Source organism: Rhinolophus ferrumequinum, chromosome 16, assembly GCF_004115265.2.
Source record: "Rhinolophus ferrumequinum isolate MPI-CBG mRhiFer1 chromosome 16, mRhiFer1_v1.p, whole genome shotgun sequence".
Classification (NCBI taxonomy): Eukaryota; Metazoa; Chordata; class Mammalia; order Chiroptera; family Rhinolophidae; genus Rhinolophus; species Rhinolophus ferrumequinum.
Window position 1 is genome coordinate 5,299,130 of NC_046299.1, and position 15,804 is coordinate 5,314,933.

General features: G+C 41.8%; 2 protein-coding genes across 5 annotated transcripts in view; one reads left to right on the forward strand and one right to left on the reverse strand.

Moving 5' to 3' along the window:
* DHX32 (DEAH-box helicase 32 (putative)) overlaps positions 1-15,804 on the forward strand; it is a 38,571-nt gene that overhangs the window by 426 nt on the left and 22,341 nt on the right. Inside the window, exons 1-4 of one of the 4 annotated variants that reach the window (XM_033131228.1) lie at positions 316-366; positions 3,998-4,146; positions 6,602-6,762; positions 8,817-9,341. In XM_033131228.1, the coding sequence (XP_032987119.1) occupies positions 9,060-9,341 (282 nt within the window). In that variant the 5' untranslated portion in view covers positions 316-366; positions 3,998-4,146; positions 6,602-6,762; positions 8,817-9,059. Of the gene's footprint in view, positions 1-315; positions 367-3,997; positions 4,147-6,601; positions 6,763-8,816; positions 9,342-15,804 lie in introns of those variants that run through there. The other 3 variants (XM_033131230.1, XM_033131229.1, XM_033131231.1) reach the window with 3 other exon arrangements.
* BCCIP (BRCA2 and CDKN1A interacting protein) overlaps positions 9,435-15,804 on the reverse strand; it is a 41,431-nt gene continuing 35,061 nt past the window's right edge. The window contains exon 7 of the mRNA XM_033131236.1: positions 9,435-9,455. Within this exon, the coding sequence (XP_032987127.1) occupies positions 9,450-9,455 (6 nt within the window). The 3' untranslated portion in view covers positions 9,435-9,449. The remainder of the gene's footprint in view (positions 9,456-15,804) is intronic.

The following is a 15,804-nucleotide window of genomic DNA, read 5'->3' on the forward strand; positions in this document are numbered from 1 at the left end:
CACTGAGCAAATCAGAGCCTCTTCTGCCGTCAGCACTGGGCCAGATGTGTCTCTTGAATCATGGAACCCAGGAGAATTCCTTTGCCTGGCATTGCACTGTCATCCCCAAGTATCACATTTCAGGCAGTGGGCCCGGGTCGGAGCTCTCCCGTCGGGTTAGTTTTTTTGTGTCTGTTTTGTTTCAATCCTCGGGGTTTTCTGTTGAGGGACGGAATCTGCCCATATGTTTTGTACCAAAACTTTGTAGGGCTGTTAAACAAATGTAGCATTATCCTACGCCACGGTCTTCCGTAATACTGGTTTTTAAAACAATGTTGCAGGTCGTGCTTTGAGGAAGCTGTGAGGATCGCCAGAGATTTTTATCTGGTAGGTCGTAAAAACATCAAACAATCAGGAGTGTCACAGGTTAAGCAAAAAGGAACCCTAAGGAGGAGAGAAACATGGAGGAGACAGAAGGAAACAATTGAGGGTGAAAGCGCAGATGGGAGGGCAAGTTCATGACTGACTTAGTTGCTCCCATCTGGAGATTGTGTTCTCTGACAATTCCTGCCGCTGCTCTAGACAGTACTTAAAGGAAATGGAAAGAAGAACCCTTTTTGGGTCATGTAAGTGATAACTCACTCTTTGGCACTAGACAGATTTCCACTCCGCAGATGACAATAAAGACGCCAAGAACAATTACTTTCCTCAGCGCATCATTCAGACGTTGATCGAACCTGAGAAGCACATAGTATATATTGGAAACCGACATTTAGTATATTCCACCAAATTAGGCCTTCCCCTCTCAGACTATGTGAATTTTTCAGATTAATTGTCAAAGCAAGAAGCTTCATGTGTGGGTCTTGACAAGCAGTGTCAATATACACAGAACACATAATTCCTAAGCTAAAATATTAAAATAATAAATTCAGTTTGGAAAGGAAACACTTCATGGTACCTTAACCAACTGTTCCTGAAATGTACAGACCGGATGCATTTTTAGAGAGAAAGCCTCTAACATCAAGAGTATTTCTGTAGTACATGTTTTCAAAATCCGGTATTCATATCATTAGCAAAATCATGAATTGGTCTTCTCATACAAGAAACAGAGTGATGCTCACTAGTAGTATTATTAAAAATGACAAGATAGTGATGAAAACCTGGCATTCACACACAAAAAGAGGTGGGGTTTCGTTTTCCCAAACTGAAGAGGATTAGACATTTGCATTTAAAAATAAGACAAAGAAAGAAGCAACATTGCAGAACTCCATGCTAAAGTAACAAGGACTCAAAAAATTGGTAGTTGCCTGCAGATTTTAAGGTTGGAAAAATGGAGCTATGTGTTTGAAGTACTTTAGGGTGGTATGAAGGAATGATTTTATCAGTAGCTATAAAATTGACATTGAGGAAGTATTGCATTGAAATTTTAGGTAATAGATAACTTTGGCAATTGTGAAAAGAAACATTTGATTTTATGGGATAGTGTACGCATGAAAGAAACGACTGGTTGGGAGGTGGAAATGGGGTGGAAAGGCACTCATGTCTGAAGCAGGGGCCATATGCAGTTTCTTTCTCCCTATGGCACCCGGTACAATGTAGTTCTTGTTAAATGTCTGTTGAATGAATGAGAAGAGCTTTAGAGGAATTGCTTTAGATAAAGGGATATGCTTTATTATTGGAGGAAGTATCCTGAGGTTAGAAAGTTGCTAAAAGCATAGGGGCTGAGATGAATGGTGAAGGCACTGGTTGTCCCTTTTGCTACCATTGTGTTTTCTATTTCTTTTTCACTGGCGTGCTCAGGATGTTATTGGTTATCAAGTGAAAAACAAAGTCTTGACTTCTAAAAAAGTTCCCAAGGTCATTACTGGATAGAATAGTTACATTATTACTTGCTTTGCTGATGCTTAACTAAATGTAACGAACCACAGCACTGTCACCAGGGAATAACAAGGTAGCAATTGAGAGACACATACAGCTTTTCTTTTTCTTATTTAAATCTCTTGTCCATGTTACAGTTCGAAGTATTATGAAAAATAACTCTAGAAGGAAGTTAATATTACTTAATGCAAGTTGGATAATTAATAGAAAAAGCAAATGAATGTGTTCTTTCTGTTTCCTAACCTCAGTATCACATGTTGGAGGAAATTTTCATTTTTGGTTTTGGACTTTGGGGTTTTGTTTCACCAGGTACTTTTTTCTCTTTTTCTGTTACTTTCTGAAATTCACAAGGAGTTGAGTCCAATGTTGAAAGCCATTAAATGTTCATTTTTGCTGTGTTTCCTTTTTGTCCTCCAGACCTGTCCTAGTTTGCACTCAAATTGTTGGATTCAAGGAATGCCTATGGACCAGCCCTTTTACTCATTCATGGACTAATCGCGCTGTAGGACCCCGCTGCCACCACCCTTTCTGGAAAGTCTTCCACGATTAGGCTCAAGCCCTCTAAATGCACTTCTCTGTCCTCCTGAGGGCACACTTTGGTCCTTAGTCCACTATTAAACTTTCTTGTAGAGTTTCTCTCATTTTTTGTGTTGGGGTCTTGTGCATCTGCTTAAACATTTTAGGAGCTAAGTCCATGATTTAGGTTTGTTCTATATTCCTTTTAGTTGATCGTGAGTTTTCAGTATATACCTGATAATTTAAGTAGGATAATAACAGAAAGAGGACAAGCCTTTGGTCAGGGATGATGGAATTACTTTTGTAGCTCTCCCACCTTGAGAAAGTCAGGAGCTAGTTATTGTTTCCTCACTGGTAAAACCTGCAGTAGTTGTCTAATAGGCGAGTTGGGAGAGTCAAAATCAATGAAAAGTGATTCGAGATATGAATAAAAATGTATTGTTTATTGTAAAGAAGTTAAATGTAAAGGGTTGTGATTGATTCAGACATACAGCAAATCTTGACTGAGCAGCCATAGTCTGTTAGGTGCTTCCTGGGTCCTGGGGTTGCTATTCGGGGGAATAGGAAATGACCAGGTAGACAGAGTGTGAGGGCAGAAGGGCTTCCTAGGCAGAGGGGCAGCCCGGGCAAAGGCACGGACGGGTGAGAACAGCTCTTACTAGCAGTTCACTGAGGCTGGAGCAGAGAGAACTTAGGTTTCAGCTTTTATTGGATCTCACCCATTTGCACAGATACCTATCATGATTCCCCGAAAATAAGACCTAGCCGGACAATCAGCTCTCATGCGTCTTTTGGAGCAAAAATGAATATAAGACCCGGTCTGATATTATATTATATAAGACCCGGTCTTATATTATAGTAAAATAAGACCGGGTCTTATATTCATTTTTGCTCCAAAAGACGCATGAGAGCTGATTGTCCGGCTAGGTCTTATTTTCGGAGAAACAGGGTAGCTAGACTGCATAAATAAGCCAAATTAACATTTTACCACACTTCATTAACTCTGCTTTTACTCAGATGTTAATTTTTAGAATATTATTCAGTAAAGAGAAATAATCAGAGCACTGAGTGTGGCCCAGTCATTCGAAATTCTAGCAAAACACTTGATTTATAAACTTGTATGTAGAGAGTGGTAAATCATTATGATACATAAGCATTGATTGAGCTTGCAACGTCTTTCTGCATGTAAGTCTAAAACTTTTTAATTACCCGTAGAATGTAGGATTCTTTTAAAAAATTAGTTGGTTAGTCAAGCTGTATTTGGTATGAACCAATATTGACTTAAAAGTGAATTTTTTTATTTGAATGTGTTTTTAAAAGCCCATTAATTTGATTTACTTAAAAAGAAAGTCAACTTGTGAGAGGTCTAGAAATAAGATTTTAAAAATAAATTCTGAATTTTTACCTTAGCTGTTCAAGAAAGGTTTTAAGTAGATATTAGAAATCAAATAAGCTGTGTTTTGGGGAGCTCTGAACCAATTAAAACAAAGTCAAACAAAAAGGTGATTACAACCATCTTTTCAAAGTTTTTAAATGTTTTTCCTTCCATACAAGACCTACACGTTAGCTGTTGTATGGTATTTCTTCCAGACCACCCTTCCTGACATATTCCTTTGGCCCACAGTGTTGTGACCCGAGCCTGAGCTCACTGTGTAGGCAGGACTCGGCGTAGGGTGTGGCTGAGCGTACACTGTACCCTCCGGGGGTGAAGCTGAGAACAGACCGCCAGACTTGGAGCACCTGCTCTACCCCTGCTCAGCTGCTAGATGCTGGGTAAGCCAACTAAACCTCTGAAGGCTGAAAGGCCCTCCTTTGAAAAATGGAAATAATAAAGTAAAGCCTCATGGGGTCCTTAAAACTTTAAGTGAGATGATCCACATAAAGTGCTTAAGTACTTCTAGCATCTGGCACCTCGTGAGTGCTCTGGAAAGGCTCCATGGTAGAATTATCATTATCGTTGCTGTTCTCATTCCTGTTAATCCAGCATTACTAGTGGTGTAGACTCTGAGAGTGGTCTGAGAGTGGTCTGCAGACCTGCACCAATGCACACACGGGCTGTGACTGGTTTGCAGTGAGATAAGGAACTTGTGCCAGAATGGAAATAGACTATGGCACCAATCATTGTTTAGGTCAGCTGATGTTTTTAATAGCAAGACTTCTGCCATGAAGGAAGCAGTGAGTTCACTTACATTCGTGTACAAGCTCCTTATCTTGCCACAGACAAGTACTTTGAATAGAGTTGGCATGGAGTACTGGACCAATGATCCCGTTGTCAAAAAAATAACAGCCCTTTATTCTGAACACAGTTATCATTCACTTGTAATGCTTCATTAACCTTCTCTCTGCTGTGTTTAATAGTTCAGCAAATATTTACTGACCACACTGTCTGTGCAGAGCCCCATATCTTATTTTGTAGAAGTTGCAAAGATGGCTCTGAAAGGGGATCTTGACTTGAGGAAGTCTACCGTAAGCCTGGAGGGAGAAGACAAAAAGGGAAAATCTGAGTGAATGTGTCGAGTACTGGAAGTGAGGGTTTGTGTTAGTATTACGGCTTGATTCCAAAGCTTCCGTGTAGACAGATGTCTCCTTTTGCTAAGCTGCTCCCAAAAAGGAAAGAATTAATACCTTTTTTCCCAGCATCTGTACTGTCATGATAGAGATCAGAGTTGACTTTATCAAGGTAGTGTTTCTCCTGGGAGATTCAGAAATCTGCGACACTAGGGAATATCTGAGGTTTTAGATAAAATGACAAAAGTACAACTTTTAAAAATTAGTATTATAGAAGGTTCATCCTTAGGGGTTTTTTTTTTTAATTACTGATTCTTTATTTGATCCTGTCTGCAGACATTTGAATAATAAATAATTTATTGCAGTGCAGAATATGAAGAGACATTAAATAGATACTAAAATATTTGTAAAGTTTCAAGAAAAATTCGCACCGATTCTTCAAGAAAAAATGCATTGGTCAAATAGATGGTGTGGAAACAAATTTGGGAGTCATATAAAAAGAATAATTTTTTAAAATACAAGGTTGTGTGTGTGTGTGTGTCCCATTCCCCGCTCCCCAACGCCTTTCCTAAAATATGGAGACGGAAAAGGATTGGCTGTGAATCAGAACATAGAATAGACTATCTTCATAGACATAGGGGGAAATAATTTAAAATGCTCAAGACAAGAAATGTTATTTAGTTTTTCATATTTCTTAGGCTTTTTTTACGCAGAAATGATTTATTGGTTTCACATACTGCCCTACTTGGCAAGCCTGCTTGTAACCCGTCTGCTCCATTCTTCCATTTGCCTGAAACTGTCATCAGCTCTCCTAGACCTTGCTCTCACTAATGACTTTAGAAAATTGAGGGTGGGTGTTGGAAAGATCATAGATAATATTTTAAAATAGAGTAACATATCAAATTTAAGAGGAGAATTGTTAAGAAAATAAAGAGTAAAAAATTAAAAATTTGATCAAGAAATGACTGGGTGAGTTAGACCCAGGGCACTTAAAATAAAACACAATCTCTTTACCAGGGTCCATCAAGTCCTTTGTGACCTGGCCCCTGTGTCATCTGTGAGTTCAGCTTGTCCCAGAGTCTCTCTCACCTACTATGTACCAGCTACATTTCCCTTCTTCTAGTTACTTGGCTGTACGACTAAGTCTTTGCGTGTCTGTTTCCCATCCCAGCGTCAGCCGCAGCTGGACTGTCAGCTCCGCGAGGACAGAAACAAACCCTCATGTTCACACTGTGTCAGCAGCATGTTCACATACAGACACTTAGTAGGCACTCAAGCATTGGTTGAAAAGTAAATGGAGGATCAGAAAATATTGGCATCCAGGATGAGAAAACTTGAGGGCAGAGAAAACTTATTAGATTATGAGTAACACCTATAATAAAACACAGACGTTAGCCTTAGAAGCATAAAATCCCTAACGAACAGAAAATGATTCATTCATTATCTGTTCAGCCTCTAATTGCTAACTGAGCGCCCTGTATTTGGGTTTAGACTGTAAAAATTACCAAAGAGGTTAGAGCTCAAATAGCAGTCTAGGTAGAGAGACTGACAAATGGGGAAAGAGAGTAAGTAGTACAGAGGGTTCAGTAGTCTCCCCATCTTGAAGGATGTTGTTCCCCAATGTTGGTTCTTTACACGCAGCCCAAAGATGAGGGGTGTCCCGGAGCACCCATGATGCATGCCGGCCCCTGACTCTGCAGCTCTGTTCTTTTCTACACAGTAACTTCTGAAGGGATCGAGTGTGATGTGGGTACTGTGCCCTGAGAAAAGCCGGCGCTGAGGCAGCAGTCTGGCCTTTGACCCCGGACACTTGGGGGAAATCTAAGAACATCATTCTTTTATAGAAACTGATGGTGACCCTGAGCCACGAAGAAAAAAATTGTGAGTGCACTCGATTTTAGTAGGGCTTTTCCCAGTGGCCTCTCCACGTGGCTTGGGCGTCTCAGAGGATGACAGCTGGTTCCCAGGGGGTGTTTCAAGCATATGAGTACCTTGGAAATGGTTCAGCATCACTTTACTGCATTCTTTTGGTCTGCGCGAGTCACAGGGCCAGCTGAGACTCAAGGGGAGAAGAATAGACATCCTGGTTCCGTGGGAGCAGTGACGAGGACTCTGTGGCCCTTTCGGGTCTCCCCATGACATTGATGTGGATGGCACATTGTGTGTGTTATGTTACAAAGGGGCCAGGCGAGCCTTGGATCTCTAGAAAGATGACTAAGAAAAATGAACTGTTCCCCGAGGGTTCAAAATAGTCAATACTTTATAGATTTTACTTTAATGACAAGATTATTACACTTTTAGGGAGCATTATAAAATTAGTAGAAACATTGCAAAGGCATATAATTGGTAAAAATAAGCTATGCTGTCTTTGTTTAAAGGCAAAGCTGTTCAGAAATAGTACCTAAGGGTAATAACAGCAATTTAATTTACATGTAGGATGAGAATCTCTGTAAGGGATTTGTTCTCATCAGAACAAAATAAAAATATAAAACTAAATGTTAACTTCTCTTAAGCAGGATTTTCTGATTTTTGAATACCTTTTCAAAGTTAGCTTGTCCAGTGATCTCACGTTACTGGGTTCCTTGGAGCTATTCTGTGGATCCAGTCCCACCTATAGAGGCAATGGAAGAGTTGGGAGGTGAAGCCCTATTACATTGCTGTTATAAACCGTTATAATTCCTTTTTGATTTGGAAACAGTGGCTTTCAAAATGAATTCTGAAGAGTTCTACCTTCGCAGAGCTAAAATATTCTTTCCCCCTCCGGTTATTAATTTTTCCCTTTTCTGGCCAATTTCTGTGTGTGTTTTTAAAAGTCCGGTCCTGCTGTTGGTCCTGCCCTCCAAGTACCCCTGTGTGTGTGTGTCTAGTCACTAGTTTATTCATTCGAGCCCTGAGATGGCACTCAGCAAGTGTTTCCCTGGAGACTGGCTGGACCAATGGGCAGCTTTTCCTGTTACTCATGGTTAGCAGCTAGCTAGCTCTTTGAGCCCACTAACCAACCATCCGAAGCAATAGTTAGCATAATGGGGTGCCATAAAAAGAGTGACAAAATAGCATCAACTGTATTTTATGATTTGTCCCTTTTTACTTGAGTTTTTCTGTCTTTTTAGTTTTCACGTGGCTAATATGAAAAGGGGCTTATTACCAGCAATACTGATTAGATTTTTTAAAAAATCACTAGCGATTGTAAGAGAAAGGACCCTCTTACCTGACATATAGGGAATAAGTTACTGGGGTAAATTTAGCCCTTGCTTAGGTAATTTCTCTTCTTTGTTTAAATTAAATGTTGCCTCTAGAATCTGACGTGTTGGGCTCAAGACCCTGGAATCTCAAGAAATAGGCTTGAGGTTTCTGTCTTAATTAAACAAACAAAAGACCTTATTAGTAAAAGCTACCTATAGCCTCAGATGAAAAAAATAATGAATTCACTTCCCTCACTTGACTTTGTAAACTGGCACAAGCAAATGTAAAATGAAGTTTTAAAAAATATTTTCCTTTAAACTAGAGGATTTCTTAATTTCAAAAAGTAACAATAGACTTTCTTGTAGGGAGCCGTCTCTTAGGGGAGCCGTCACCAGACTTTCCCAGTGTCTCTTTTGTAATGGGATTAGTGGCCGCATGATTGAGCCTGGAGGTCGCACGGCCCCATAGCTTTCTGTTCACTGTCAGTCCAGGTTCGGGGGCCTGTGACAAAGGTCAGGCAGAGAGCAATGGTCCAGTGTGGAATCACTTTCTAAACTGCCCAGGAGAAAAATTGCAGCTGACCCTACTGTACAAGCTAGCCTAGCTGGTTCCTGCTCTTTTAAGCCGGCAGCGGAAATGACAGGCAGTAACCAGCCCACAGAAAAAATAATGCTGTTGCTTTGAACGCCTATGCACTTTTCTTGTGAACATCTTGTGTGTGTACCTGACTTTCCTTTTTGGTTTGTTTTCAGCATGGTTTAGTGACAGTCATTCTACGTGCTGAAGGGTGCTGAAGTGAGCCAGCCCAGTGAGTGGGGAACGCGGCAAAGAACAGATAGGATTTGAGAAATTCAACTTACGAAAGCCTTGAACTGAAGCCTCTGAGACTGGGACATCTGAGTTTGTCTGAGTGCACTCCCAGCTGCGGGCAGTGGCTTCTTGCAGGAGAAGCTTGACTGTGGGATGCCAACTGCTTGAGCTCGCTCTTGGACAAGATGGAAGAAGAAGAACTGGACTGTCCAAACTCCTCCTCGGAAAAACGCTACTTTCCCGAGTCTCTGGATTCCAGTGATGGGGACGAGGAGGGCATTTTGGCCTGTGAGGATTTGGAACTGAACCCTTTTGACGGGTTGCCATATTCATCACGTTATTATAAACTTCTGAAGGAAAGAGAAGCTCTTCCAATATGGAAAGAAAAATACTCCTTTATGGAGAATCTGCTTCAGAATCAGATTGTGATCGTTTCAGGAGATGCCAACTGCGGCAGGAGCTCTCAGGTGAGTTGCCACCACAAAAAAACCGTTTCCTTTATATGTTGTGCTTTTTTTAATTACTTAAACAATCACAGTGTCACAGCACAGTGTCCTGTTTTAATAACGATGAATCTAAACCTAAAAACACGACACAAGAGAGCATTAGCAATGCAACCATGACAATTGTTATCTGATTTTATATATTCAAACCAGGTGAATAGCAGTTAATAATATTTAATGTGGATATCAATTGTGTTTAGGGTACCACTGAAGTTTCTCTAGAATGGTAGCAAAAAAGTCCGTTTACTTATTATCTCGTTGCACATACTGCATTTTAGAAGATGTTATTTGCCTGCCGTAGCTTTGGGGATGTAACTGCCATGTTTACACACCCACAATCTGCTCATCAGGATGCCAGGATGTGCTGATTCGTGAAGCTGGGTAAGCTACAGAAATTCAAAAGCACACGGAAATTTTGTTTTCCTGGTTATAAGGAATAACTGCGTGGCCGCACGTTTCGGGGTCTGATGAGGAGGGAAGAATTAGAGTAGATCGCTATCGAGTACTTATTGTCTGCTTTGTTGTTCCTTTTGATTTTAGTGAAATCTATATTTCATCCTGAAATTGTAAAGCCAGCAGTATTTTTATTACAAAATTAATTTCTAGATTCTTATGATGTAAGGATTATATCAGACCACAGAGATAATCCGATGGAACCCCTTCACTTCTCAGGTGATGAAACGTGGCTCAGAGGGATTTGGCGATCTAACTAGTGTGGTACAACTTTCTGAGCTGGAATTATAAAGACACTTCCCACTATGCATCGCTGCCTCTGAGCTCGTTCTTACCGCTCAGGTTTACTTGTTTTAGACATAACTTGAAGAGAGGAAGGACGGACAACAGGTGTTTTTCTTTAATCTGATTTATAGTTGCCAGTAGCAAGGGTTTATTATGATTTATTATTTGTGATGATGAGTTATTAGAATAAATTATTTCGGTTTTTCATAAGCATCTCATGAAAACTGAATGAGTAATTCTCCCGATTTCTGTGGACAAATGCCAAGTTTAAAGTTATTAATGTTTTTCTTTTGCAATAATTTTAGACTTACAAAAATAGTACAGAGATTTTCCATATATTATTCACCCCGATGCTCACATTTTATTACATTTGCTTTATCAATCTCTCCCCATACACATGTACATGCACACACATGTGCGCACACACGTACACACATGTGCACACACGTGCACACATGCATGTGCACACAATGCATACATGCACACATGCGCACACATGCACACATATGTACACGTGCACACATGCGCGCACACGTGCACAGATGCACACATACACATTTTTATTCTGAACCTTTTGAGTGTAAGTTGAGGATATGATGCCCTTTGCCTCCAGGTACTTCACCAAGTACTGAAAACTGGACAAAGCCACAATATAATTATCAAAATCAGAAATGTCATATTGACATCTCATTATGTAATTTATAGACATTCAAATTTTATCATTTCCCATCAATGGCTTTTATCATAAAAATAATATTTTCCTGGTCCAGAATCCAATCCACAATTGCAATGCATTTCATTGTCATTTCTCTTTCTTCACCTTTAATCTGAAACAGCTCCTCAGTCTTTCCTTGCCCTCATGATCTTGACATTTTTGAAGAGTACAAGTGGCGAGGTATTTTGTACAACGTCCCTCAAGTTGAGTCTATCTGATGTTTCCTTAGGATTCGGTTCCACTTACTCATTTACAGCAGGAAGCCACAGGAGCTATGGTGTCCTCGGGGAGTCACATCAGAAGGCACAGATTTTTCCCATGACTTGGGGATGTTAAATTTGATGACTTGGTAAGGTGGTGGTGACGCTCTTGTTTTTTATTGTGACGTCACTATATCCCCCCATTATTGAAAAGACGCAGAGAGACTTTGAGACTCCATGAAGTCTGCTTCTCATCACACGTTCACCTCCCAGTTTTAGCATCCTTTGGCGCTTCTTACCTGTGACGTTATTACACTGGTGGTACAGATGGTGTTTTCCAATTCTGACATTCCTTCCATGTGAATATTTGGAATTCTTCTGTAAAGCTGTTTCTCTTCTTCAGTATTTATTCATTGATGTATGTCAACGTGGACTCATACATTCTTCTTCTCTGGATTATCATTCATGACTAAGCCCATTTATTTTGTTGCTCAAATTGCCCCTGCTGTGGCCAGTGGGAAGCCCTTCCAGAGAGATGACTTCTGGGCCTTTTTTGCTATGTCCCCCTCACTCTTGGGCACTTCTTTGCTTTCTGGCCCAGTAAGATGTTAACAGGCTCATCTAGTGCGTTCCTGGTTCCAGTCTTGGAAAGCCATTTTCATCAAGGAGCCCACTTCCTTTTACTGGAGAATTGTGTTTAGAAATCAAGGTCTGGGAACTCGGCGTGCCCATTGCCTTTGGTTTATCATTGTGTCTAGGCCCTCTCAGTGGACAGAGCATGGACATAAATATGGGCATGTATACACTCCTCTCTCTCGCTCTATCCGCCTATCTAGTGCTATTCCTCTCTCTTCCTCTGTGTGTACTTCTTTCTCTCTATATATTTCTATGTTATCTCTATCCCTATCTGTGCACGTCTTTAATACCGTAAGTTCCTACGGATGCGTCTGACTCCAGTTCCACACTGCGGGGTTCATCCAAGCCTCCCCGTTTCCATAGTTGTAACTCTCTTCTCTAACTGGGAGAAACCTAGCTCTCATTATTCACAGTATCTTTACTTGGTCACCCTTAGAATACTCATAATGTAGTTTCAGAATTGTTAACCCCCACTACTATAAAGTTTTTTAAATCTATACACTCCTTGAGTTTTTTTTTAGAATTCGTCATCTTTAAGGGCAAGAATTACATGTATTATGTAATACGTTATGTTACTACCTAGCAATGGTTTCTCATGTCATTTTTACCTTCTCAATAATTTAATAAATCAGTCTTGCTTTCTGTTAAGTGGGAATGCAGGATGTATCTTCAGGGTGGGAGAAATCAAAATAGTACTGAAATGATGAGAACATGGGCCTGTTCCAAACTACTTTAAAGTAGTGGGAACATCAGGTGTTGTCTTAATTCTGGAAACAACTTGGTTATTTTAAAAAGAGTTTCCAAGAATGTTTTTTTTTTGTTCCTTGGCGTTGAAACCTTTCAAAGAAAAGCCTGTCTTCAGGCCCAAGCGTCCCAGAGAAGACCACAAGGGTCTTTGCTGGATCCTAAATCTTCCATCTCTTTGGTATGAAGGCTATTTCGTGACTGGCCTAAGGAAAAAAGAACAACTTTTCATATATTTATAGAGCCTTTTCCTCTAACCTTTTCTGGGGCAGGTTTATGAAAAGGCCTACAAGAGAAGGACATATTTTTAGGATTATCTATTTTGCTTGTTTCTCTCTAGCTTTTGTCCTGAAATCTCCCAGGAACTGGGGGGTGGTGAGGTGAATAAGTATCATATAACTGCCATTTAACCTAAATCAAGAAGCTGTACAGAGCGTCTCCAACTTATCAACCGAGTGAACTTGCCCACCATTGTCTGCTGGTACGTTCTACGTGTGTTACTCATGCCAAGATATGTAGGAGTTCTCCTGTCCGTCCAGGATGTGTGACGTCCAGTTCAGAAGGGGCCCACTGCTCTGTAAGTTGTTCTGCCACATCGATCGCACCGGGCAGCCTCAGGCGTGCTGCAGGAATGCAGCTGGACGGATCCATGCCTGGGGGGGAACTGGCCGGCCTTCAGGTTCCACTCAGTTTTTGGATCCATGACCGGCAAGTGAGTGGGACCTTGGCATGAGCTGCAGCCTTGGGTCCAGAGGAAGAATCAGGCCGCTTGGACGGACAAGTGAAATCAAATGAGGGCTGGGCGCCTTGGGGACCAGGACGTACGTAACCGTAGTAGCATAGTATCTCACTTCATTTATTCAGAAATCCTTTAGATGAGGCAAAACAATCTCGCAGTGTGTGGGGACGGGAAGTCCTACACAGTGTCTCTCCTGTGAATGTCCTCTTGTCACAGTGGCAGCAGTGACGTCACAATGTTCGATGCCACTGCTCCTGTCCTGGTTCTGATGTAGATCGCGCCCACCCTGGGGTCCCTGGACCTCAGCCCTCCCAGCGTCCAGCAGCGCAGCCGCAGCCTGGAGTCGGCAGTGGAGAGTCTCGGCGTTGCTTTCTGAATTCGTACAACTTGTCAAACTTCAGCCACTAACTTAAGTTGATAAAGCCCTGATGTAGATTAGATATGGTGACCTCTTACATACTCTCACAGCAGCCGATGGGCCGGCAGCCCGCTGATTCCCTTTCAGGTAGGAGAGAGGAGCCGAGGACACACATTCTCGCCACCACACTAACCCTGGATGCCTGCCGTGCACACCCAGGCCCGGCCCACGAGGTGGCTGAGCGAGGTCGGAGCCTGAAGCGTGCACTCAGGCACATAGTACAGTCCAGAAAATGGCATTTAGACAGGGGATTGAGAGAACGTGAAAAAACGGTTAGGTGAGTTCAGAATGAAAATATTCAAAATCGTGATATCCAGTAGGGAGAGTTTCGAGACCAAATATAAATCAGCATGTCGTCTGTGACCAAAAGTCTCAGATAGATTGCTTTGTAAATAGATTTATTTTCTCACGTGTTAAAGGAGCAGTGTCCCACTTTTTTCATCAAATTGCACAGCTTTTGCTAAGTACTAAGTGTTGTTTAAGCCACAGCCACGGTAGCCCAGAATTCAGTGTTTCTGTCTGAAAAAAAGGTAAGGCCCGTGATTCATAGAGAGGTGCAGCTATTTAAGCTTTCCGGGTTCTCACAGTGCCCACTTAGAATGTTTTCTGAATGTTGCGGGGCAGGAGGGGTGGGGTAATGTCTTCCAAAGAAAAACTATAGAGGGAGAAGCGAAATCTCTAATGCACTTCATTGGTGAGAAGGGTAAGGTACTGTGAGGACACAGAAAAAGCTGCTCCCAGAGGAGACTCAGAGAATCCGGGCACAAAATGGTCTTTATCCAAAGTACAGAGGACGCATGAGCCCCCTGTGAAGCTGTCATCTTGGGGTCACTTGAAATTGTGAATGTTCACATTTCTGGCATTTGCTGCGTCATAGATTTTGTCAGCGGGTACTCTGTCTGAGTTGGCCAAGGCATCCACGCTCGCAGGGCCCCTTAGGTTGCGTAGAGTGACCCAGAAGGTTTGCGGAAGCAGTGGAAGTGTAACCAAAAGGACAGATGACTTCGTGTTCCTCTCCTCTCTGTTCAGTTTGCATTTGCATCACGTGCTGTTATTATCCTTGTGGAACTGTTACTGGGAGGGGCGGTCCACCCGATGCAGTCACAGTCGCGTGTCGCAGGGCTCTCTGCAACTAGTTGTGACTTGTGCTCAGTGGCTAACTTGGCTGTGTCAGCAGACACCCTACACTGAGCGCCGTGTGTGTGTGTGTGTGTGTGTGTGTGTGTGTGTGTGTGTTCACTCTTCCCGTGGTTATCCTAACTAACGTGTAGAAGGGGTGTTCCCATTTCTAAATTAATTTCTTTGCCTCATAGGTGAAATAATTTGCTTTATTGTGGAGGAGGGCAGAAGAGACAATGAAGAGCGTTGGTTTGTGGCACTGTTTGTGGCACTGCCAGGCCTGGATGACAGTTATGCTGTTATAAACATACTGTAATAACTCGATCTTGCAGAATTTTTGTGAGTAGATAGGAATAAGTGAAATGCAGTCAAAAAACAAAATCAGAAGCTGGGAAACATGGCCCATAATCCACAGGAATCCTGTGGAATTCTAGAGTTTGAAAGCAGCGATCCTGGAGGTTAGCATAAAACTACATGCAAGTGTTTTAGTAAAACCGGATGGTGTCATATCCACAACACTCTCAGCTATGTGAAACAGCCCACTGCCACAGCACTGTCCCCTGGCGTTCCCATTGGGCTGGAAGAGTGATTCTGGCTGAGAATCTCATAGCTTTGATCACCTCCTTTGTATAAAGATGCTTGAGAGCAACTGGCTTCGTGGATATTATACTAGGTGAGAAACGAAGATTTGGATCAGTTCTGGCTGTGCTGTTTACTGGTAGTATGACTTGAGCCAGTCACCCTTCTAAGATGTTTCCCCACCTATAAAATGAGGGTGTGAACTCCATGCCTGCTAGAGATCTCTCTGAGCTCTGAGATTCTGTGACTTCCGTGTCTATCCAACTCTGGCCCCTCCCTTTGGCTCCTGGCCTGTTTCTCAGTTGATCTCAAGATGTCCTCCCGTCACGATGACCTAACAACACTGACCGCCTTCCCAACTCTCCCAAAGGGCATCTCCCTCCCCTCCCAACTCCTCACTCCCCCCAAAAAGAACTGGATGTTACTGTTTAGCTTCATTCATTCATTTTATTTTGCTTTCAATCTTCTTATTATTAATCTTGCCATTACCTTTGTACTTTAAGTTAGAAATCTTGAAATATTTTTTTTTCTTAAGCATA